This window comes from Apaloderma vittatum, unplaced genomic scaffold (genome assembly GCF_000703405.1).
Source record: "Apaloderma vittatum isolate BGI_N311 unplaced genomic scaffold, ASM70340v1 scaffold1986, whole genome shotgun sequence".
Lineage (NCBI taxonomy): Eukaryota > Metazoa > Chordata > Aves > Trogoniformes > Trogonidae > Apaloderma > Apaloderma vittatum.
This window is the reverse complement of record NW_009722089.1, coordinates 1-23,098: the sequence shown is the minus strand read 5'-3', so window position 1 is coordinate 23,098 and position 23,098 is coordinate 1. Positions and strand designations below refer to the sequence as shown.

The 23,098-nt window shown below is 41.8% G+C and overlaps 1 protein-coding gene across 1 annotated transcript in view; it reads right to left on the bottom strand.

Annotated features, from left to right (window-relative positions):
* The window catches only part of LOC104275617 (golgin subfamily B member 1-like), a gene marked incomplete at its 5' end in the record, with an annotated part of 23,434 nt that extends 797 nt beyond the window's left edge, over nt 1-22,637 (bottom strand). Inside the window, 13 exon segments of the mRNA XM_009871618.1 lie at nt 550-655; nt 2,865-2,999; nt 3,662-3,759; nt 3,888-4,046; nt 6,663-6,794; nt 7,635-7,800; nt 9,025-9,203; nt 10,823-12,773; nt 13,816-17,689; nt 17,692-18,751; nt 19,522-19,589; nt 20,249-20,339; nt 22,576-22,637. Coding sequence (XP_009869920.1) covers nt 550-655; nt 2,865-2,999; nt 3,662-3,759; nt 3,888-4,046; nt 6,663-6,794; nt 7,635-7,800; nt 9,025-9,203; nt 10,823-12,773; nt 13,816-17,689; nt 17,692-18,751; nt 19,522-19,589; nt 20,249-20,339; nt 22,576-22,637 — 8,081 coding nt within the window.
* Between the last annotated feature and the right edge of the window lie 461 nt (nt 22,638-23,098).

Genomic DNA, 23,098 nt, shown 5'->3' with positions numbered 1-23,098 from the left:
CCCTCCAGCAGGACTGAAACAGGACAGGTGATTGCCAGGCTGTCATTCAGTACAGTGAAAAAGCAGCTCTTTGCTTTGGCTCCCAGCCTGACTGACACAGGTTTGAAAGGGGATGAGTGAGGAAAAACTGAGATGGTTGCTAAAATAGAAGGGCAGGCTCTCCAGACATCACACATGCTAGGGCAACATATACTTCTTATGCATGAGACTGCACATTGTTTGCCCAGACTTTGCCTATTGGCTCACCACTGAGGCCTTAAATATTCCACCCAAGGCCACATTTTAGGCACAGACAATGCTGGCCTACATTTTAGTGACCTCTGAAATTTAGTGTGCTTTTGCAGACTTTAGCAGAGCCACAATCAGAACAGGATGTGGCTTTTGGCATGGAAAACAGAGCAAGACAAGAGCAGAAGCCTACGCAAACTCAAACAGATTAAAATCTTCCTACAGAAGGATTTAGTTGCCATAGGTTCACAGTTTTCGGTTCACATTTTCTTGCTTCAGCCAGGGCTCACACCACTGACAGCTGTGAATATAAATTCTTACTTTGCTGGAATTACTGTCCATGGAGTCAATCAGCAAGGAATGCTCATGACCCGGAGTCATATCAATGCTAGCGCTTAAGGAAGACGTCCACTCGCTTGACTGCAACCTGCCAGAAAAAGCATGAAATTAAATTCCATTTCTTATTATGTCCCACACCAATAGGGTGGACAAACTTAGGAAAGAAGGCATTTCTTCAAAAAGCAATCAACCACTGCAAGCAAGCCATGGCCTTACTTGACAAGAACTGGTTTCATTTGTACAACTGTAGTGCGTCCTGAGTGCAAGCTGAGCAGGACTGGGTGATCCAACTAGCGGTAGTCCTCATCCTCCTTCCTTCCTCCACCAGGAGGCTGGTGAAGCTGTAATGGAGTGGGCATATTGTGCTCTCCATACAAGCTACACCTGCTCCGTGCCGGCCGCTTCCTGTCACCATAGTTATAGCCATAGTAAAAGAGAAAAGTAAAACTTCCATACTGCATGATGTGAAATTACCATTCCTCTCCAGTAGAGAGGACAATTCAGCTGCTGGCAGTGGAGTCCTTTTTAACCTAATTTATATCCTGTCAGTTCAAAACTCGTGATTTCTTTCTTTTGCCTTTGAGGAATTTTGAACTCTTCAACTTAACGGAGGTCTCTGTTCTACATGGGGGCTTTCAAGTGAAATTTCATAGTGTGTGACTTGAAAGAAGTCAGGGCAGATGATTTAACTGTGTATTTTAAATTCTATGAAATTACTTTGGAAGCCAGCTCTGATCCAAGTAGTGCTGGTTCTTCTTAACCATTTTCTATTGATAGATATTCAAGATTGATAAGATGCTATTAAAGGATGAAATGTGGAAGCAGCACTGTCAACTCTTCAGGCTAGCATTAGTGAGTGAACTGAAATCACTACAGTTGTGGGAGGCTTTCACAGACTTTAAGGCTAGAAGGGGCTGCTATTGTCTGAGCTGTGTAGCAATTACCAGGGAACTTCATCCAGAATTCTTCATACAGACATTTTTTTTTTTTTTACTGAATCAGCATGTCTGTTAGAAGACATGGTTTTCATGCAAAAGACTCCAATAGTGAGGTTTGTTTTGACTACCAGGAAATGTACAGCAAAAGTGCCTATAATCAAGTTACATGATAAAACCTATGAAGAGAAACAGGCATTTCTAACGTGTGACTCACTACATCCTAATCCTAACATCTAGCCTAGGTCAGCCTCCTTTTCTCTGCTGACTGCAAGAGCATCTGTCAAGTAACCTGAGATACACAGTGCATTGGGTACAAATGGCAAGGTTTCAGCAACATGTACTTGCAAGAGAGCACTGTGTGGCAGGTGCCAGTCACAGCTGGATTGGTTAAGGGATGGTGCCTCACTGTGTGCCAGAATTACAACCAGGGAAGTACTGGATGCCTCGGCTCAAACACATTTAACAAGAAGTGGTAGCTGCTAGGGGAACGAAGGAATGAGTCATAAACAAGGAGCATCACTGCAAGCATTACTTGTAGTAAAAAATGAGCATCTCCATAAACAAGGAGAAATCACTGCCTAGTGACTCCAGGCTCCTACATGGCTCTTTTCCCCACCCAAGAGACAGAGTGTAACATGCAGTGCAAACAACGGGACTGGATACTGGGGGAGAATGGGTGTCTAGACTCAAGGTGAGCCTGGGAAAGGTGAGAAGAAGTGTTTACCCTAAATGTTTAATTATTTCTTAATACCCAAAATAATTAAAAACTTATATTAATGGGCAATACATTAAAATTGACTGACATTCTTCAAGTCAGGACTGTTTTGACCATGACAGACTCACTGAGGAGACAAATCCCCTGGAAGTACAAAACTCCTCTTCCGCCTTCACCCAATTCCCAGTCTCTAAATCATATTTTCCAGTAGTTAATTTAAGTCACTGAGAAAACTGGCATCTCATTTCCAGTCATAATTTGTCTTACTGTCTAGTCAATTGTCTCATTCTTTGTCTGCAATTGAAGGATAGCCTGAACACCAGGAAACACTTTTTTACTGTATGGGTGACTAAGCACTGGCAGAGGCTGCCCAAGGAGGTTGTGAGATCTTCCTCCTTGGAGTTATTCAAAAGCCATCTGGACATGGTCCCAGGCAATTGACTCTGGGTAGCCCTGCTTGAGCTGGGGCATCGAACCAGATGACTTCCAGAGGTCCCTTCCAACCTCAACCATTCTGTGATAGACATGGTATAGTCATTTCTATGCCCCAGCGACATTTGACAAAAGGTCAAGTGTGGATGAACACAAAGCTAGGATCACGATACTTCTATGGTGATACTGCCTGTTTGGTCAAGCTTCCTCACCTCCTGATCTGATCCTGTGCTTCAGAGAGTGCTTCCTCTACAGCAAGACGACGGTCCCGTTCTTCCTCCAGCTGCTCCTCTAAATACCTCAGATCCTGCTTTGTGTTGTTATGTAAACGTTCTGTTTCAGACAACCTGTCAGAAAATAACCAAGCATATGCCAAAGAAGGGCTTATTCATGGACTATTCTGTTTGTATTGCATTCGCTGATGCAGTGTGTGATCACACTCCAATTCCCTTCCACTTCACACAGGAGTTATCTTTCATCAACATATTAAATTATTTGGAAAGCAAGAGAGCAGATACATCTGTTGAGGATTCTGTGCCACATAAGGAAGGAGTTCCTTGGCTTTATCATTCATGGCCCCGCTTTCTGAAAACTATTTTGAAAGGCTATGAGGAATCATGTGCTAGATCTTAGTTCCAGAAAGTTACAATGAATCATGTGCTGGTTCTTAATTCCAGACACTCTCAGGCTAGCATCCTTGAGTCCACGACCACTGATACATTTTAGCAGTGACTGAGGACTCTGTCCATCAGATCAAAGATATTAGTTTGGCTGGTGACCAGAATTGCTGCTGCATGTTTTCTCTTTGTTTTTTGAAGTTCAGTCCAAAGAGATAAGTAATGGCAGCTGTCAAGTGCATAGAACAGATCCTCCACCTCCACAAGGTCCTAGCATGGAACTAAGTTTTTTCCAACACTCTGACAAAGAGTAGTAGAAATAGGCTCATCACTAGCCCAAAGACTTCCATCAGGACTAACATCCCCATCCCGTTTTCTCAGGCTTTCTTTACCTCAGCTGCAACTCCTGAAGTTCTGGTGTGTAACTGCCTCTCTGAGGCTCATTCTTTTCCTGGGGTGCTCCTGGAGCAGCATCTGTTGCAAACAACTCCTGAAAGCAAGCATGAATGTATGGCAGACAGAGTGAATGAAGGTCATAAAAAGTATCTACAATGCTGCACAGACAGTGGACCCATCTGCAATATGCTTTTTCCTTCCTTGCACCAAGACCACCCTTACCATGCCCTTGTCTGCAGACTGCAGCTCCTGGAGCTGTCTCTCAAGCTCCAAGCAACGGTTCAGAACCTCACTATAGTGTTGATGGTTTTCACAGATGTTCCGATTGCTACCGCGCAGTTGGAGGGCGAGGGCATTTTTCTCCTCAAAGACCTGAGATAGCTGAGAAGAGAACAACATTATTAAGTAAAGAACTCATATTTTTGTGAACGCAAAATTGTTCTCTGTGTAACTGAGGATAAGAATTCTATTGAGAACACGGGAACTGCCACACTGCATATTACCAAGGTCCAAAGACCAGTGATAATCTCCAACAGTAGCTTGTGGCTAAGGTTTCCAGAACAGGATTCCCAAAACATCAACATGACGTAAAGAATTAACATACTTCCAAAACAAGATTTCTGCAGTGCTGAGATTGACCTAAAACTTTCAGAAAAGTCATCCACAAATTATGATTTTATATTCCTGCTTTCCCCTTGAATGAAACTTGCTTTCTGAAGATTGCTAAATTCTGAGTCTTCCACTTCACAGTGGGAATTGGACTGTTTGTGATTCTGCATTGAACTGTCGAAATGTTTTCAAGACCACAGGCAGCACTGAAGATCACGAGCATGCCTTCCAAAGGAGGGACTTCCCTCAGGAATCTAGAAAGCAGGAGCTAGAAAGTACTCCCTACAACAGAAATGCAATCTGGAAACAACTTTCTTCACACAATCTCACTTTCTGGTCCCTTCATCTGTCTCCCTCTCTCCTTTCCCTTCTGTCTCCCTCCTCTCCATCCTTTCCCCATTGCCCTCCACCCCACTTATGTCCCCTCTTTCCTCGCCTCTCTCTCGTCCTCTGTCCTCTTCTCTCCTCCCTCCTTCTTTCTCCCTCTGGGTACTTTAGAAAAAGGGCACAAAAAGTTGCTGATTCAGAGAATACTGTCACTGATCCTCATGAATGTGATCTATATATGGCCGGGAATACCTCTTGGCTGGAGGGCAGGAGGGCTCTGCGGAGGGACCGGCACAGCCTGGATCCATGGGCCGAGGCCGGTTGTGTGAGGGTCCACCAGGCCGAGTGCCGGGTCCTGCCCTTGGGTCACCCCAACCCCGGCAGTGCCACGGGCGGAGGGGGAATGGCTGGAAAGTGCCCGTTGGGAAAGGGCTTGGGGGGGCTGGTGGGTAGTGGTCGAGGCTGAGCCAGCGTGTGCCTGGGTGGCCGAGAAGGCCAACGGTGTCCTGGCCTGGGTCAGCCCTGGTGCGGCCAGTAGGATGAGGGAAGTGATCTTCCACTCGTACTTGGCACTGGTGAGGCTGTACCTCAAACACTGTTCAATTTTGGGCCCCTCACTACCAGACAGACATTGAGGTGCTGGAGCATGTCCAGAGAAGGGCAATGAAGCCAGTGAAGAGTCTGGAGAATGAGTCTTAGGGGGAGCGGCTGAGGGACCTGACGCTGTTCAGCTGGAGAAGAGAAGGCTGAGGGGAGACCTTCTCGCTCTCTGCAACTCCCTGACAGGAGGGGGTAGCCAGAGGGGGTCGGTCTCTGCTCCCATGTAACAAGCGATAAGACAAGAGGAAACGGCCTCAAGTTGCACCAGGGGAGGTTTAGATTGGATATTAGGAAAAATTTCTTCACCCAAAGGGTTATCAAGCATTGGAACACGCTGCCCAGGACAGTAGTGAGTTACCATCCCTGGAGGCGTTTAAAAGAAGTGTAGACGTAGCACTGAGGGACATGGCTTGGTGGTGGACTTGGCAGTGTTAACGGTTGGACTCTGGTCTTTTCCAACACAAATTACTCTAAAATGGATAGAGAAATGTCAAGGAGTCCAGGAAAAGGCTCCTGAGATAATTGAGGCATTGGAGCAGATGATGCCTGTCCTAGCCGGGTTACTTTACCCTGCTGAAAAGGAAGCTAAAGGGTCATCTTACAACAGCTTACAATTATATTAAAGGAAGTCATAAAGCCTAAAGCCTAAGTCATAAAGCCTAAGTCTCTTTGATAGTAGCACAAAATATAACAAGGGCCCATAGTCACAGACTGTGGTTTGGAAGAGTCAGACTAGACATCAAGAAAAACATTTGCATTAGAAGTGTAGAGCAGCATTGCACAAAAGGCCCAGAGAGGTTCTGGAATCTCTAGTCTTTCACCCCTCAGCTAGGTGGTCATAGCTGACCTAATCTAATGTTGGTCACAGTGCTGTTTTGAGCAGCAGAAGGATGTATTAGATCATCTTCAGAAGTCTCTTCTAACAGATTTTGTGTTAATTCACTAAATGCCCACAAGGATGGAAAGATTCATTACTGATGAAGCTGAAGGAGCTAGGTCTCTTTAGCTTGGAGAAGAGCTGAGGGGTGACCTCATAAATGTTTATAAATACGTCAAGGGGGATTATCAGGAGGACGGAGCCAGGCTCCTTTCAGCGGCGTTGAGTGACAGGACAAGGAGTAATGGGTACAAGCTGGAACACAGGAGGTTCCATAAAAATATTAGAAAAAACTTTTTCCCTGTGAGGGTGACAGAGCACTGGAACAGGCTGCCCAGGGAGGTTGTGGAGTCTCCTTCTTCGGAGACATTCAAAACCTGCCTGGACGTGTTCCTGTGCGATCTACTGCAGATGATCCTGCTCTGGGGGAGGGGGGGTGCTGGGCTAGATGATCTTTTGAGGCCCCTTCCAACCCCTGACATTCTGTGATTCTGTGATTCTGATCTCTGAGTCCTATTCAAGCCTACCCTCTCCCTACCATTCCTCATCCCAGTCTCTGCAAGCAAGTATGATGTAATCAGTACCTTGCTGTTTAACTGCTGAATCCTGAGCTCTTTTTGGTGCAGTTCTTTCAGGCTGTCACTTAGCTGAGCCTGGAGATGTTTTGTCTCAGTTTCTACGCTTGTAAAGTCCCCTCTCAGAACTTCTGAAGACATCTGCCAGGGAAAGAACAATGAAAAAGACACTGCACATGTGACAACCCACTCTTGTACTAGTCCTTTCTGTTTAGTATTCTAAGATCAAAGACCAACATTATTCCTAGGCCTGGAACTTGATCTGCTCAAACAAAACACAAAATGATGAATGAACAGAAATATCCTAAAAGTCATCTGAAAATCTAAGCAATTAGGAAACATCACTGAACTTGCATGTCATATGGGTCCTTCTCAAAAGTCGTCTTAAAGGTATCTACAATAAAGGAAGGAAGAAAAAGCATATGAATAAGAACAAAAATAGGCAGAAAGAAGCAATTCTAAATTAGTAGTGGTGTTCTGTACGTTTACGTTTATGGAGGAAAAAAGCTTATGAAAGCCCTGGATGGGAAAGGAACACATGGCATAAGCAAACTAGCTTATGCAATTTGTGAACTCTGCAATTACCGTTACAACCAATATCTTCAAAAGGTAACTGGTAAAAAAAAAAAAAGTGGGAACATTACCACTACATTTGGTAATGTCTGAAAATCAACTATATAATAATACTATTTTTCAGTCGTATTATGGCTAAATCTCCCATTGCCTCCTATGGGTTATAATTTAGTTTGTCTGTTTGGATTTTTTAAGGGCAACACCACCCTTTCCCCCCCCTCAATAACATGTACCTATTTATAGAGTTTTCTAAAGATTTTCAGTGATCTAGGTTGCGTTGTTATAGTCCTTGGAGGCTAGAGCACAAAATCCAATACTGCAGTCTGTATGACCTGAATACATGCTGCTTTGGCTGAATTTCAAGCCTCACATTTCCATGCAATAAACAATCTGCGTATTCCCACCCACCTTCGTTTGGTACTGCTCCTCTGCAATCTGAGACTTGCTCAGGGGTAGTCTCCTTTCTTCAGTCATCTTTTGTAAATAGCTCAGTTGCTCGTCTTTTTCTGCTATGACCATCAGGTAGTGCTCCTTTGTGCTGCTGTTCTGTTTTTCCCAGGTGCATTTCTCTTGTCTGCCCAGTACCACACAAAAGGAAATTATCAGGAAGTTACCAGTATCACCTGATGTCCAGGTACCCAGCTCAGAATGAGCTGAGGATGAGTTAATTTCCTATCATTACCCCATGCCAGAAAAAGAGTTTTATAACTAAACCAAAACAAAACAACCCACTTAAGTAAAGGAACCTTAAAAGGAGGTTTAAGGAAGTGTTCTGTGTCTGGCTCAACACTGCAGATTGTTCAGTGCTCACACTTCTGGTATTCCTGGACATTATCTTGATCTCGCTGTACTGAGTCAACGACTGTCAAGCAAGTCATTGACCATGCCACTTGTCATCATAACAAATATGCACCGGAACTGTAACACTGATCCCAACAGGCAAACTTGAGGCTTTAGCTTCATTTACATTGTAGAAGCTAGACAGGAAAAAAATCTCATTTTCTTTTATCAGGAGATAAATAAAATTTCCAAGCTGCCTCAAACTTTATGAGATCTGAAGTGTCAGTCTGAGGGTCAGACTGGGGGTAGGGGGAAGGGGGAGGTGCACTATACGTTTTTTTATCACTTTGCACAAAGATGAGCCATATATCTTTCTGCAAAAAAGCAACACCCCTTTCACTCCAGGGTCAGTCACTCTTAGATGGATCTCCGAAGTACCTGAAAGGATTTTCTTCCTCATTTTTAGAATAGACCGTATTTGCCTGACTAGTTTTAGTCCAGTTGGAGACAAAAATTTAACACACTTGAATCACAGACTTTTTTTAAAAACAGAAGACACAAAGCAAGTGAAACAAAGAATTTGACAGTCATATAAAATGAATATAATTTCTACACAATTAAATCAGTGGGAGAATAAAAGGTGTTCATCATCAGCTTGGAATGGAGAGTTCTGTAACTATATGCATAAGCTCCAATACAATAAACAGCCTATTTTTCCTCTCAAGGAGATGATACTGGCCACCACCGGATGAAGGAAATAAAAGTTAAAAGGTCATTGATCTACTTCACACAGGCATTTCTTTCCAATGTGTTGGGCTGTAACTTATCACCCTAAGTCTGAGCCAAAAGCTGAACAAGGCAAGCACTCCTGAACAGGCGAAGATGATTCAGTGACAGTTGACACAGGTAGGGCTGAAGTTCTCACTACATTCTTTGCCTTCTGCCCACAATTGCTCTTTGAACGAAAGAAACAGCACATTTGCATCTCTGAGGCAGTGAGAAAACAGGGAATTCTTACCTAAGCTGCTGGAGCTCCTGCTGGTAGAAAATATTTTCTTGCTTCAGCTGTTCTTGGAGACGGTGCTGTTTATCTATGTCTTGCTGATATTCCTGCAGTTGTGCTTTTAAGCGAGAATTTTCAGCTGATTCTACCCCAACTAGTATGTATTGCTGCTGCAGATTCTTCAGCTCTGTTACCTTTAATTAAAGGGAAATATCAGAGTATGTGACAACTGAGCAGGCAGTTAGATTTATTACTTGTAAGTGTTTAAGAGCACTTCTCACTGTGGCATCTGGAGGAAAAAAAGTCACATTCAGTTGACAGAGAAACTAGAATCCGAATCAGTGATTACAGCAGTCTACTAAAAACTTCTCAGAACCACCACCCCTCCATCCCCGGAGAAACTTATTGTTAACAAAAATAGTGAGTTTTGAGACCTTCCATGAATATTTAACACATATTAATAAAAAAAACCCAACTCAGATTACAGTATTAATTCCCTTAGTCAGAGGAAGACAAAGTGAGACAGAAGGAGCTGGTCAAGAGTAAAACCTGAAGTTAGCATTTACTGTGAAACGAGGAAATAAGGAACTAAAATCCTTTTGCCAGTGTACTCAGACTGGAATTAGAAATCAGTTGTCATTACACATGCATCACTGCAATCAGTTTTTGAAGACGTGACTGACTCTGGAGACAGGGAAGTACTTACTGAGTCAGGAGATCCCTCTACTGAGGATCTATCTCAGTATTAGCAGCGCTACACATATACAAGTTCAACCGAACAGCAGTAGAGGAGACAAATCTACAAATAACAGATATAAAGTGGACAAGAAGGAAGATGCATTTAAGACACTATGACCAAGTCTGTTGTGACTTAGTGGAAGGGAGAACTAAGACAGACAGTGGAAAAAGATTGCAAAAGTCTTTCTGACTAGCAACTAGAATTCTGAAACTTGCTGAGCCGCATTGTGTTAGACTATACAAACACAGACACACCAAGTATACAAGCAAGGATGTCAAAATGAAGCTGCAGTGCCTTATACATGTTTTGACAATCAGCTGCCAAAAGGAGAAACAGACCCAAGTCTTTGCTCTAGTGTTTTCTAGAAATCTAAGACAAATTAAATGCACGAGCTTCCACAGATGTGGAATAAAAGCAGGTTAACAGGGAACCCCTATCTTATGTCTGATTCAATTATTTTGAATCAAGCTAACAAGAGAAACCACCCTGCAAAGTTAACAACAAAATCACAGCTTCCAGATGTCAGAGAAGATAACGCAGGTAGCACATATTAAATACTTGGGATCTGATGGAGTGTGTCCACAAGTGCTAAGGTCATTGGGAGGCAACACAATTACCTTCGAAAGGTCATGGTGACTGGGATAGGTTCCTGAAAACTGCAAGAAAGCAAATGTCATCCCTACATCCTACAAGGAGGAAGAACTGGGGAACTGCAGCCTAGTCAGCCTCATCTCTATCCCTGGTGATGGAATAACTAAATTTGGAAACCATTTCCAGATATGTGAGAAAACAGGTTGGCCAGAATAGTGGAATATCCACCAATGGAGATATTAAAAAATCGACTGGACATTGTCTTGGGCAACCTATTCCAGCTGCTCTTGTTTGAGCAGGGGTCTGGACTAGATGACCCCCAGAAGTCCCTTCCAACCTCAACCACTCTGTGATTTTGTGAAGACAACGATCTATGTTTCACATTACAAATACCGGATCTCAGTGGGCTGAATTCTAAGATCTGAAGATCCAAATCTCCTACGAGGCTTTAAGTAAGAGCAGGAAGACAGAAAAAGGACTTACTACTCTGTCTCTGTCATTCTGCAAGGAGGACAGTGCTTTCTTAAGACTCTGCACTTCTGAAGGACTGGTGAAGGTGCTCCCTTCTGCTTTTTGTTTCACTTCTTCAATCTTCTGTGTTTTTCCCAGTTCATCCAGCAGACGGTCTCGCTCATCCTGTAGGCTTGCCATAGCCTTGGAGAAAGATTTGACTTGGTTGGAAGAGCTTTCCAGTTCTGAAGACAAATGGAGAAGCTCATCATCTTTGGCTCTGAGCTTCTGATTAAGTTTCTCAATCTCAGCCAAGAGACCTCTTTCATCAGTGGCTTTCTGCAGTTCTGTCAGCTCAGACCTCACTGTATCTCGGTCCCTGGCAGTGGAATACTGCTCCTCTTGTAGCTGAACTACCTGTTTCTGAAGATTCTGCACCAGACTCTTTTGTCCCTCTAAGTCTGCAGAGTATTTCTGCTTCAAAGCATGAAGCTCTTCATTGGCCTGGTCCCGGCTATCCTGGAGAGAGCTCATGGACTTCCCAAAAGACTGTATTTGAGCTCTGAGATCTTTGTTTTCATCTGTGACTGCAAGAAATTTCTGTTCCATTTCCATCAAGTCCCGTGCCAACTCTGCTACTCTCTCTTCCGCTGTTTCTGTTTCATTCCTCATTATCCCTGCATCATGATGTAGATGCTTCAATTCCTTTCGAAGCCTGTCTTCAGCCTCTCCCACTTTCTTGGCTGCATCCCTTTGAACACATACTAGTTCCCCCTCAAGTTCTGTTATCCTTTTCTCTGAGAGGGAAAGCTTATGACTCAGTTCTTGTGCCTCTTTCTCTCGGGCCTTTAGTTGTGCTTGACACTCCAAGATAGGACCCCCCTCACATAAGGCTGTCATCTCACCCTGCACCTGAGACAGAGAGGACATAAGGGTTTCCATCTCTTGAGACATACTGACTTTATCCTCTCTCAAGGTTTCTATGCATTTCCTGAGATCATCTTGAGCATGCTTGGACTCTTTCAGCTGTGCTTCCATGATCGCCTTCTCGTTTTCCAGAGTTTGGATCCGCTGAAGCTGTGTTTTGAGAAGTTGTTTCTGTTGGGAGTCCTTTATTGAAATCACTTGGTTCAGGTCTTCTCTACACCGCACCAACTCTGCACTGAGTTTGGCATTCTCAGAGTTGAGGTCATCCATCTGGCTATGAAAACTCCTAATTTCTTCCTTGAGCTTATTGTTTTCAGTGGCAGCCTCTTGAATGAGCTGGTCTTTTTCCAAGATTATAACAAGATGACGTTCCTCAAGTTGCTTGTAGTCTCTCAGTATGCGGTCTCTGTCATCTTGCAAAGATGACATTGACTTGGTGAAGGAGTCCAGTTGTGCCTTCTGCTGCTTACTTTCTTCTCTGCTTATCTTCATCTTTTCAGTGAGACTATCAAGTTTGTCAAGAAATTTGTTCTTCTCATTTTCCAAGGCTTTTTTTCCTTCTTCCTCTTTACTTAGTCTATGCTCCAACTCTTTCATCTCTTCAGTATGTTGTTGCTGCAGTTCAGCCAGAGCAGCCATAACTGCTTCTTCCTTGGCAGACAGCAAACTAATGATCTTTTGATCCTTGGCGCTAGTTTCTTCATGCAGTTTATTTGTTAGGTCCTTGGAAGCTTGAAGATCAGCCTCAAGCTGTTGACAGCTTAATTTAAAATTCTGGATACTGGTCTCTTGTTGCTTGACCATACACCCCAGCTCTTCTTTGACCAGTTCACATTTGGTGAGGGAATTCTGTAAGTCAGCAAGTTGGCCTCTCAGGTTGCTGATTTCTGACTCCAGTTTCTGCTGTTCATTCTGAGACTTGCTATACAGCTTCTGAGAGCCTTCAAGCTGAGTCAAAAGGTCCTTTTTTTCCTCTTGCAACATTTCACATGTTTTTTGATGGTGCTGAATCTCCTTCCTGGATTCAGACTCCTGGTCTTTCTTGTTGCATTCCAGCCTGAAAACAGAGAAGAAAAGGTCAGTCGCAAATCAACGAATTATCTCAGTATCCAAACCCACAGTAATAGTTTTCATTGATAATACTAATTTAGAAAACCCACAAAATTAGTTTTACTTTAAGAAAGCAAGTTGGAAATATTCAGATGATTAGTTTTCCCTTAATTTAAAATTCAAGGCATCTTTGAAAGTCCTGACTGCACCACTGTCCAAAGGGAGTGGTGCTGGGGGAATAATATTTAAAAGTTGTCCAGTAAGATTAAAGGTTAAACATTGAATGTTAGCATATCATTTTCATTAAAATACTTCTCTTATCCATTGTAGCTAACAAACAAGTGAAAAAAACCAAAGAAATCGCTGTTCTGATACATTTGATGTTCACTTTATGTTCCAGCATGCAAAGATTGAACATTTTGATCACAAATTTTATAGAACAATTTTACTCATGTAAGAACAGTTTGGTTTTGCATTTTGGAATGTTTTGCATTTTGGTATGTTTCCATAGCTCCATCTTCCCTTCAAAATCTATTTTGGGATTAAACTGTAACTATGTATCCCAACACTTTCTTGACCTGACAAATTTAATCTCTGAATGCAACAACTCTGTGCAAAAGAATCTACTTCAAATTTCAGATTAATAAAGACTCTAGAGGGTACTCAGATCGCTATTGCTTGTCAAAGAGAATAGATTTAACACAGGTACCCTAACAATGAAAAGAAGGAACATTTTATAGTGCTAATCTCCTGGTATCCTTGTGCAGATAACAGTAACTCCCGACAACATAACTCCAAACCTCTTTTCTATCCAAACCTAAGTGATACAGAAGATGAGCCTAATATTATGGCTTCATTAGGAAGACTAATTTTGCTCTCTGTCTTGGGCATTAATTTTGCAAATCATTTCACATTTATAATATTTACATACTCAAAATTCTTTCTTTCTGGTATACAGTAAAACGAAAGGAATCCTAACTCACCTCTGGCTGCTGTGTTGTCAAAAGGAAATACAAGAATACTAGCCGAGTTATTATCACCTTCTTTACCTGTATATACGATTCTGAAGTTCTTCCACATGCATGGTCATTTGCTTCATCTGGTCCTTCAGCACAACACAAGTTTCCTCTTTTGAACGTATTTCTTTCTCCTTCTTTTGAATAGTTTCAGTGAATTTCTTCTCCCATGTTTTTGATTCATCTATCACTCTATCCCTGTCATCCTGAAGGGAAGACATGCTCCTGGTGAAGGCTGCAAGCTGGGCTAGTGTTTTGGTTAGGCTGCCTTCCAATTGCTTGGCTTCTTGATCCTTTGTCTTCAAGGAGTCTTGAAGGTCACCAACAGTTGTTTCCATACAGCCTTTCTCCCTCTGCAAAGTTGCCAGCTTTTCTTCCATGTTTTTAATTTCCTTTGAATGCTTGTCTTTTTCCTGTTCCAGTCTTCTCTCAAAGTCCTCATCTTTTTTCTTCATTTGAATTCTGATACTCTCTTTGTTTGCCTGCAACTCTTCTTTCACTTTGACACTCTCTGCTAGAACCCTTGCTGCCTCACTCTGGGTGTCATCCAATATTACTCTGCAGAGAGCAAGTTCTGCTTGGGCTTTCTTGGTGTCTTCGACAGCTTTAGCTAAAGACTCTTTGGCTGCTTCTACCTCTTTCTGAGACTCACTCTGCAGAAATTCCAGAGCTTTAACAGTTCTTTCTAAACTACTATTCTTCTCCTGGCTTTTAATACAGTCCTTTTGCAGCTGCTTAATCTCCTGCTGTTTTTGTTTCAGCAGTTCCTGAAGCTCCTTTACATGTGTGCTGCTGTCTCCCCTCCAATTGCATTTTAGCTTTTCTACAAATTCCTTTTGCTTTTCTGAATTTGCTTCACTTTTCTCCTTTGCCATCTGACATTTCTCCTCCTCCAGTTCATGCATTATTTTCTGCAAACTCTGAAGCTCCTGTTTCAGTTGCTCATTTTTGATCTGGAAGTCTGTTGCATCTTGCTGATAGTTTCCAATAATGCCATTAAGTTCTGCCAGCTGATTCATAAGCCTTTCTTCCAAATCATCTTTCTCAGCCTCTAGGATTTCCTTCAGTTCTGTCATCCTGACGAGGTCGTCTTTGGTTTTTTGGATTGTTTGTTCCATCTTTGCTACTGTGCCCTGAAGAGCGTTCAATTCATGGACTTTCTCTTCCATTTGGGTCTCCAAAGCCCTTTTCTCACCTGCTAAAGTCTCAACATGCATGCGGATGTCACCCAGCTGTTGCTCCGAAGCCTTCCTATTATCTTCTAGTTCTGTGATTCGCTCTGTGAGCTCAGCTATCTGCTGTATGTAGGTACCAAGATCTTCACAAGGACTACTACCTTCAAATGCTTTTTGTTCCAGCTGTGCAGTAGGAGAATCTGGTCTAAAACTTCTGTCCATCTGATTTTCAGTCCTCTCCATTGGTGGTGATGTGGCAATGGCCTGATTTGTTTCTTGCCCTCTTGTCTTCTGAGGAACATCCTTGTTTACCAGTTCTCTGCTTTCTTTCAGCTTAGATTCCGTTAACTGCAAATAGTACTTTAATTCTGTAATCTCTTGAGCAAGAGACTCCTTTTCAGCCATTACTGTCGCAAGTTGAGTAGAAAGAGACTGGTAGTCCTTCCTAGAGCTCTCCAAATCTTTCAGACTAGCATTTTTAAAGGTATCTCCAGTCCTGTGTTGCTCCTCGTCTGTAAAATGCATCTCTGCTCTAAGCTTTTCATTCTCCTCCTCCAGTTCCAGGATCTTTTGTTGCTTTGATTTTGCAAATTTCCTCATTTTCTCCTTCATTCCATCAATTTCCTGTCCAGCTTCCTGCAACTGCTTATCTGTTTCTTCTTTTTTCGCTTCAACACTTTTCAGCTTAATGAATATTTCCTGTTTTTCCTGCCTAACAGTTTCCAAAACACGCTGAATCCGCTCAGCCTCATTACTCACATTCTCATATGACTGCAGGAGAGTTTCATATTCTTTCTGAAGCTCCCTGTATTTCTCATGCCACTCAGAATTCTCAGTAGCTTGAAGGCATTTCAAGGATTCTATTTCCTTCTCCAGCTTCTCCTTCTCCAGAACAACTGTATCTAGAGTAAACGTCAGGTTTTTACAGTATCCATCCAGATTCTGATTTTCTGCAAGTACTTTATCAACTTCTGCAATAAGTTTTTCTCGCTCTTCAGTGAGGTCCGCTAACTTTTCCGTTAAAGTATCTGTTTCTTTAACATGGCCACATATTTGGCTTTCCGTATTTGTCAACCTGAAAGAAAGATTTTCAATAGTGCTTTTAGCATTAGCCAGCTCCTCTTTTAGAGATTTACTCTCCTTTAGTGCTTCTTTTCTAGAGATAAGTGCAGCTTGCAACTTTCTCTGCATTTGATTCTTCTGCTTAGCTGCTTCTGCACTGTCATCTTGCTTCTCCTGAATTTCAAGCAACTCTGTCTGCAGTCGCCTGCTTTGTTCCTCATGTATGTGAGCTTGAGTTTCCAAGTGACTTTGTAGTCTCTTGATTGAGTCTTCTTTTTCCAGCAACTGTGCCTGCACGTTATTTAGAGCTTCACTTTTCTCCCTTAACTGCAAGTTAAGAAATTCAATTTCTTCATCCTTTTGGTGCGTAAGCATTTTCAGGTCTTCCAGACTGCTGTCTCTAGAAATTTTTGCCTGACTCTCCTCCAATTCTGTCTGAAGACTTGTTGCCTTACTTTCAGCTTGGTCAGAGGTTCTCTTCAGCTCTTCTATCTCCAGAAACAATTGTGCTATGTGCTCTTGCAAGTGAACAACTAATTCTGATTTGCAAGCAAGTTCACTTTGCGTATGGCTAATGTTATACTCCAATTCCTTTTTCTCCATCTGCAATTTTTCAAGTTCCTTCTTAAATACTTCCCCAGAAACTTCTGCAACTTGTACAAGCTTGTTATTTCCAGCACCTTCTGCTTCTATGCATGAAGAATCCAAGCCACCATGATTCCCAAGAACATTCTTTGTTGATCCTTTCTGTTCTCGGAGTTGTCTAAGCTGAGCTTGGATGCTCTCCATCTCCTTGCTTTGGTTATCAAATTTTTCTTGTAGGATGTTGTAATCATCTTTCTGCTGTTTCAGTTGCTCTCTGTGATGTCTGTCTTTTTCGTGAGCTTTTTTTATAGTGTCTTTGCGAGATACCAGCGCTTCCTGAAGTTTTTTTTGAAGTTGTTCTTTTTCTTGTTCAAGACTTGAAATCCTCTCTTTCAGAGCAGACTTTTGGTTTTCTTCAAGATTTGTAACTGTTGAACTATTTTTTTCATTTTCTACATAATCTTTTGGGCTTCTATTGGTTTCAGTTACTTCATCAGCAATTGTCTGACTTTCCATGTTTTCATCTTTAATTGAAACAATGTTTGTCTTACCTTGCAAGCTTTGCCTCAATTCCTCAATCACTACCTGCAATTGTGCTTCAATAGTTTCTTTATGCAGCAGGTCCTTCCGGATGCTTTGCAACTCAAATTCTTTTTCAGAAAGCAGCTGAATTAGATACTCCTCGCTAGGCTGGCCTTCAGGAATCATTTCTCTGCTTACCACACTTGTCACGTTTTCTTCCCCTTCTGCTTCTTGAGCCCCTGAGGTTTCTGTTTTGTGGTCTCCTCTCAATTGTACTAATTCATTCTCTAATTTGCTAACCTTCTTCAGAAGCTCCTTCCTGTTAACAAGTGCTGCTTGCAGTTTCCGCTTTACTTGCTCGTTTTCTTTTTTCAGAAGCTCAAGTTTACTTATTAATATCTCACTTTCTTTACATGCTGCCTCTGTGTCATACTGCTGCTCCGATGTGCCACATTCCAGATATGTATCTTTTGCTTCTATATTTTGGTCTTTTTCTTCCTGGGCTTTTAATAGTAGACTTGTTTGTTCCCTAAGACTCCTCAGCTCATTTCCTAGAGAAAATTGACCATTTTCTCAGACATGCTGACACTGATCTCAGTAATCTGTTGGTCCTTCTCCAGCAAGGTTTGTTGCAGGCTCTCTATAGACCTGGTGTGTTCAGCAACAAGCTGTTCTAGACTTGCTGCTTCATGTCCCTTTGAGGTTAAGTTTTGGGAAAGCTCTTCTATCTCAGCTGCATTCTTCCTCAGAAGTTCTTCTAGATCAAGTACTTCACATTCCTTCCTCTCAATCTGGCTTCTCAGATCTTTTAGCTGCATGTCCTGGTCAGAAAGCTGAAGTTGCGCTTCATCCAAGTCTTTTTGCAAAGCTTCAATTTTTATCTCCTTGGATTTAAATTCATTTTTAAGGCTCTGGATTTGTTCTCTCAGCAGACTGTTCTGATTGTCTGACAGTCTCTGCTTTTCCGAAAGAGCTAGATTTTCCTCGAGTTGCTTCACTTGCTCTTTCAGTTCTGTTACAGTAGAAAGTTCCTTCATCTGACACAGGAGCTCATCTCGTTCTTCAGTCAAAACACAAAATGCACTGTCAGAATCTTCTAGTTTTGTTCTGTATTCCTCAGCCAATTGGCTTAGCCTATTTATTTCTGCATCTTTTCCTCCTAGATCTTTCTTATAGGATTCTTCTGATTTCTGCAGAATTACTTGCAGTTCTGTAATTTGGTTTTGTAACTTCATCAGTTCTTGAGACTGAGATGTGCCAGGTTCTGGATCTGCTGTAGCAACTTTCTGCATTGCCTCCATCTCCCTTCTGCAGGGGACAGCGCTACTGCTCAACTCATTTTGTGTATCTGAAGCTGTTTGCTCTTCCCTCTCAAGAAACTGTATCTGGGAATTGTCTTCCAGCTGGTTAGCTGTTTCTCCTGTTTGGTTACTTGTAGAACTTTGGCTTTTTGGGCTCTTGAGCTGCATTTTCAGAAAAGTTATTTCTTCCTGGGCTTCTTTCAGTTCCAGAAGCAAAACTGACAGCTCTTTCTGTTTCTCTGTAGTAAGATATTCTAGAATTCCAGGTGGACTACTTTCCTCAGTAAACTGCTCATTTCCATTGGGAAACCCATCTCTTCTTGCCTAAAAGAAAATAATAGGTTTCAATTTTCCTTTGAATCCTGTGAAAGGGCCACTTTTGGAAGTATCTGCCTTACACATTTTCTAGTTTAAAGGACACCCTTTCTAGAGGTGGCTATTGCAATAAGGTCATTCCAGCTCATTTCAGCTTCTACTGAACTTCCTACTCCTTTATTTCCCATTCTCTCTTGGTTACAAGATAGCATGAAGCTGAAGTGTTTCAGTTCTCCTGTGATTCTCAAAAACTTTCCAGTGTACTTATCCAGTCACATTTTCCTGGCATCCTATCCATAGTCACTGAATGAGGAGATTTTGTCCTCTATTCTACATGTCCATTTAACATGGCAAAGAAACAGTGTAGAAGCCCATATTCCAGTCTGTGTCCATCTCCAGAGTAAAAGCACTAGATAAAGCATCTGAACCTAAGTGCTTGGCTTTTTACAAAGGTCTTAAGGTTTCCTCCCACCCTCAATAACAGATTACAGAAGAAAAGGAGTCACAAATCCTTCCCAGAAAGCACAAATCAGTGGCCCACCAATAAGTCAACATCTTGCATTGTAAAGGCTGTGCATTCATCAGTCTGCAGGGCAGAAATAATTTATGAGGAACCATTAAAGGAGAGCTATCTCTTAAAGCTTGTTGCGGGGTTGCAACAACTACTTTAAGTTATGGGATGTTAAAAAAGCAACCCTTTAGGGCTTTTAAGCTAAAGTTTTCATACCCATAGATGCATACACTTTTGAGAGGAAAAAGGTTCTGCAATAAAATTGTACCTCACAGAGTACCAAAGTGTCGTCAAAAGGCTTCTGCACTTCAGAATTCACCAGCTCTCCCGGCACACCTAGTGATAAAAGGTGCACTTGTAATCATGAGCATAACAAGTTACATGTAAAGTCAGTAGGTAAGTGGAGATAAAATACATGGGACAGAAGCTTCTCTAGTTTGGAAGGCAAGAAAGAAAAAAAAAGTTTGAGACTATGCATTGCACCCAGACATCCCCAATAGTTCTGCACATGCAAAATCTCATGCATTTGCTGGATGCTGGCATCACCTAAGTGTATAGTCCATCTGACTTCCACAGAAGAATGAAGAGGCAAAGAGACAAATGAACTAGGTAACAGGTTGTTTTGGTTCTGTTTGTTTGTTTGGGTTTTTTAATAATTCGGGAGTGGTGGCAGTGGCGGTAATTCCAGACAGGAACCCAATTCTTCATCTTAATTCTCTTCTGTGTCTTACGAATCAGCCTTGCATCTACAAACACACTCTCTTTCAAACACTTCTCTTCTTCTCATCTTAGGAACCACTTCTTTCTTTTCCTGATATATCCTATCCATATCACATTAAACTGTTCTCTTCTACCTTGTGTGCATCTTTTCCATCTCCTAAACATATTTAGATTTTGACCTCAAGACTCCTCCTTCCAATTCACCTTAGATTCATCCCTGAAACTTCTCAAATTTCCACAATTTTCTTGTCACATGCCTTATTCTCTGTCCTCACCTGTAGAAAGAGAAGAGCAGTCTGCATAAGAGGCTGGAGCTTCCAGAGTCTGTGAGTCTTGCAATTTCACCTCAGGTCCAACGTTCTTATTCTATTTGTTGGAGAAAAAATACTTAGTTTTGAGCCATGATCTTTGCATTAGGAGATAGCTATCTTAGCTGCCTGCTGCACTGCCAAGTTTTAAGTAAAAATTATCAGTCCCAAGTTCAGGTGCAACTCACGCCTAATGTAAATAAATTATAAAAAAAGGGAGAGAGGAGTTTTGATGTTAAGCACGAGACTAAGACATATCTCAGCAGATTAGGATATCAATGAATGCAACAATTCTATTAACTTCCTTCCATCTTTGCTGCTTTAAAGGGACTAACTATAAATTCACTGAACCACCCAAAAAGGGAAGGTGAAGAATCGTGTGTTTGTTACTGTATACCTGACTACTCCGGCTGATAAAAAACCTGCAGTCTTCCCAGGAAACGTACACTTGGCTCCACTATGCAGACAAACAAACCACCCTGCAATAATCTATTAACTGCTATATGTCTACTGCTTCTCTGTCAGTTCAGACCCTGAGCAATGAAGAAGATGGAACCCACTGAGAAGAGACAGATCTTGCTATTTCACAGACACAAACTCTTTTTGCCCACACAAAGACACTTAATAAAGTCTGGAAAATTGGGTAGTTTATTGTTGACACCCATACAAGAACTAAGACCTCATCTACTAATTTCTTCATTTTGATAAGTCCAGGTATGAGTTAACATGCACCTAAAATGAATGGCAATATTTCTGGCTAGTTCCCAACACGCACTGTCTTTCACCACAACAAACAATTGGCACTGTTAGTATTACTTTGTGGGGAAAAGGTCTGAAACGGAGTAAAAAGATCTTCTGAGTGAGAACTAAGAAATGTTTCTCCAAAAAAAGGCTATGTCCTCCCACCCCCAAAAAGCAAGTAAAAAAAGCCCCAACCCAACAATGGAGACTGAAAACAAATGAAATATTCAGAATTAACATTTGCTATAACTCTCTAGGATGTAGAGTGCAAAGCACTAACAGGTCACACGATCATAAAAAAATGATCTCCAGCCTCAGGAGGCCCCAGGCATTGAAATGGAATGTATGGCATGCATCAAAATAACTTGTGCACATCACCCAAACCGCTGAACTGAGTTTGGAGTCACACATATCTCGGCCTCAAGACATGGGTCAGATGCACAAATAGCATGATATATTTGTCCAAGTGTAAATATTTACATGCAAGCTATTTAGTTACTCTCTTTTTATAATTAAGATGTTGAAATGAACAATTCCAGGATTTGATTTTTCGACTTGTTTTCAGCATCCATCTTGGTCCAGGTGAATCATATGCTAAAGAACCTGCTATCTCACTGCTTATACAGGAGCTCTAGAAAAGAGCTTGTGTGTATGTATGTACCCGTTGATCCACTAGCTTACACCTCAACCACAGGCAGCTGGAATACAAGGGTCTGAAGTCAAGCGGGACGAGCTGACTCAAAATGCCTTCTCAAGTTCCAACATAAGTCTCAAATGTTAACTTTTGCCCAAATACTTGATATGAATATATATATACTACAAACTCTCTCTGTTGGAGAGGAATATATTAGATAAAACACAACATCGTCTTCTTCCTTCTGCTGGCAGGCTGGAACAGAGTAAATCAGTCTGGAAGAGCCCAGACCTTGCTCTAAGCTAACAAACAATTCCACAACAAATTCTTAGTGCAGATATGCAGAGGCAGCCATCTCCATCCTCTTGCTGACAAAGTCTAAGGCAAAGAAGCAGGTATCCAATCCTGCATCATTCTAACTAACAGATTGACTGCAACTGTAGCTGCAGCTCCTCACAGTGGAAGAGTCCACTTGTCTTCCACTTAATAAAGAGAAATCAGAGTTCCTTCAGTCAGTCTGCCAGACCCCCACCGGGGCAGTGGGAATGGATAAGGTTGCTTTAAAAGGTGTCTAATAACAACAGCTGAGCTTTTGGAATTGTGTTTCCTGTATTTTCTGGTCTCAGACTAGCCTACGGTTTTGCTGAAGAACTAACTCACAAGAGGCAGAAAATAGCACGAATACAGAGTGGTTGGATGAAGGACACAAGAATTCCGAACAGTCAGCAAAAGGAAATATAGCTTGATAAGAACACAGTATAAGCAGTATTTGAAAGCTATTTCTGTCTTTCATCATTAATCCAGTTAATAATAACCTTCCAAAGAGGATTATTTTAAAAAGGCCATAACAGCTTAGCTATTTTAAGGCCAGTCCTTGACCTATTTTAGTTTTAGCTTATTTTGACTGCTTAATCATTACCTGCTTTGCATTTTCTGCAATCTGCTGAGGCACCTGGAGGATGACTTGCAAGTGTGGTATTCCTGAAAAATTCAGACAGAAACAATTTATTTGAAAATTAGAACTGATTTAGAGAGTAACAGGATTCCAGGAGCTTTACAGAATGGGGCACACGGGTGCTGGCCAAGTTTTAAGAAACATTTTTATAAAGAAGGGGAAACAAAGAACTACAGTAACAAAATGTTTCCAATTTCATTTGGATAAAAATAAAATGAAGAATTGTTATGATTAGAGAAGAATAGAACACTCAAAGGCCACAGTCCAAGTCAAGGCAGGTACCAAGAATTCAGCTGCTATTTGGCTCAGGCTATTTTTACACTTACCTTTCTGTAAATTGGCTCTAATGTCTCCCATAAGAGCCTCACAGAGAAGCCATTGATGTATGGGCTGGTGTGACACCTAGTTGGAGGCCAACAACTTAGCAGTGTACCCCAGCTGTAAATACTGGATCCAGCAGAACACGCCCTCAGCAAGCTTGCAGATG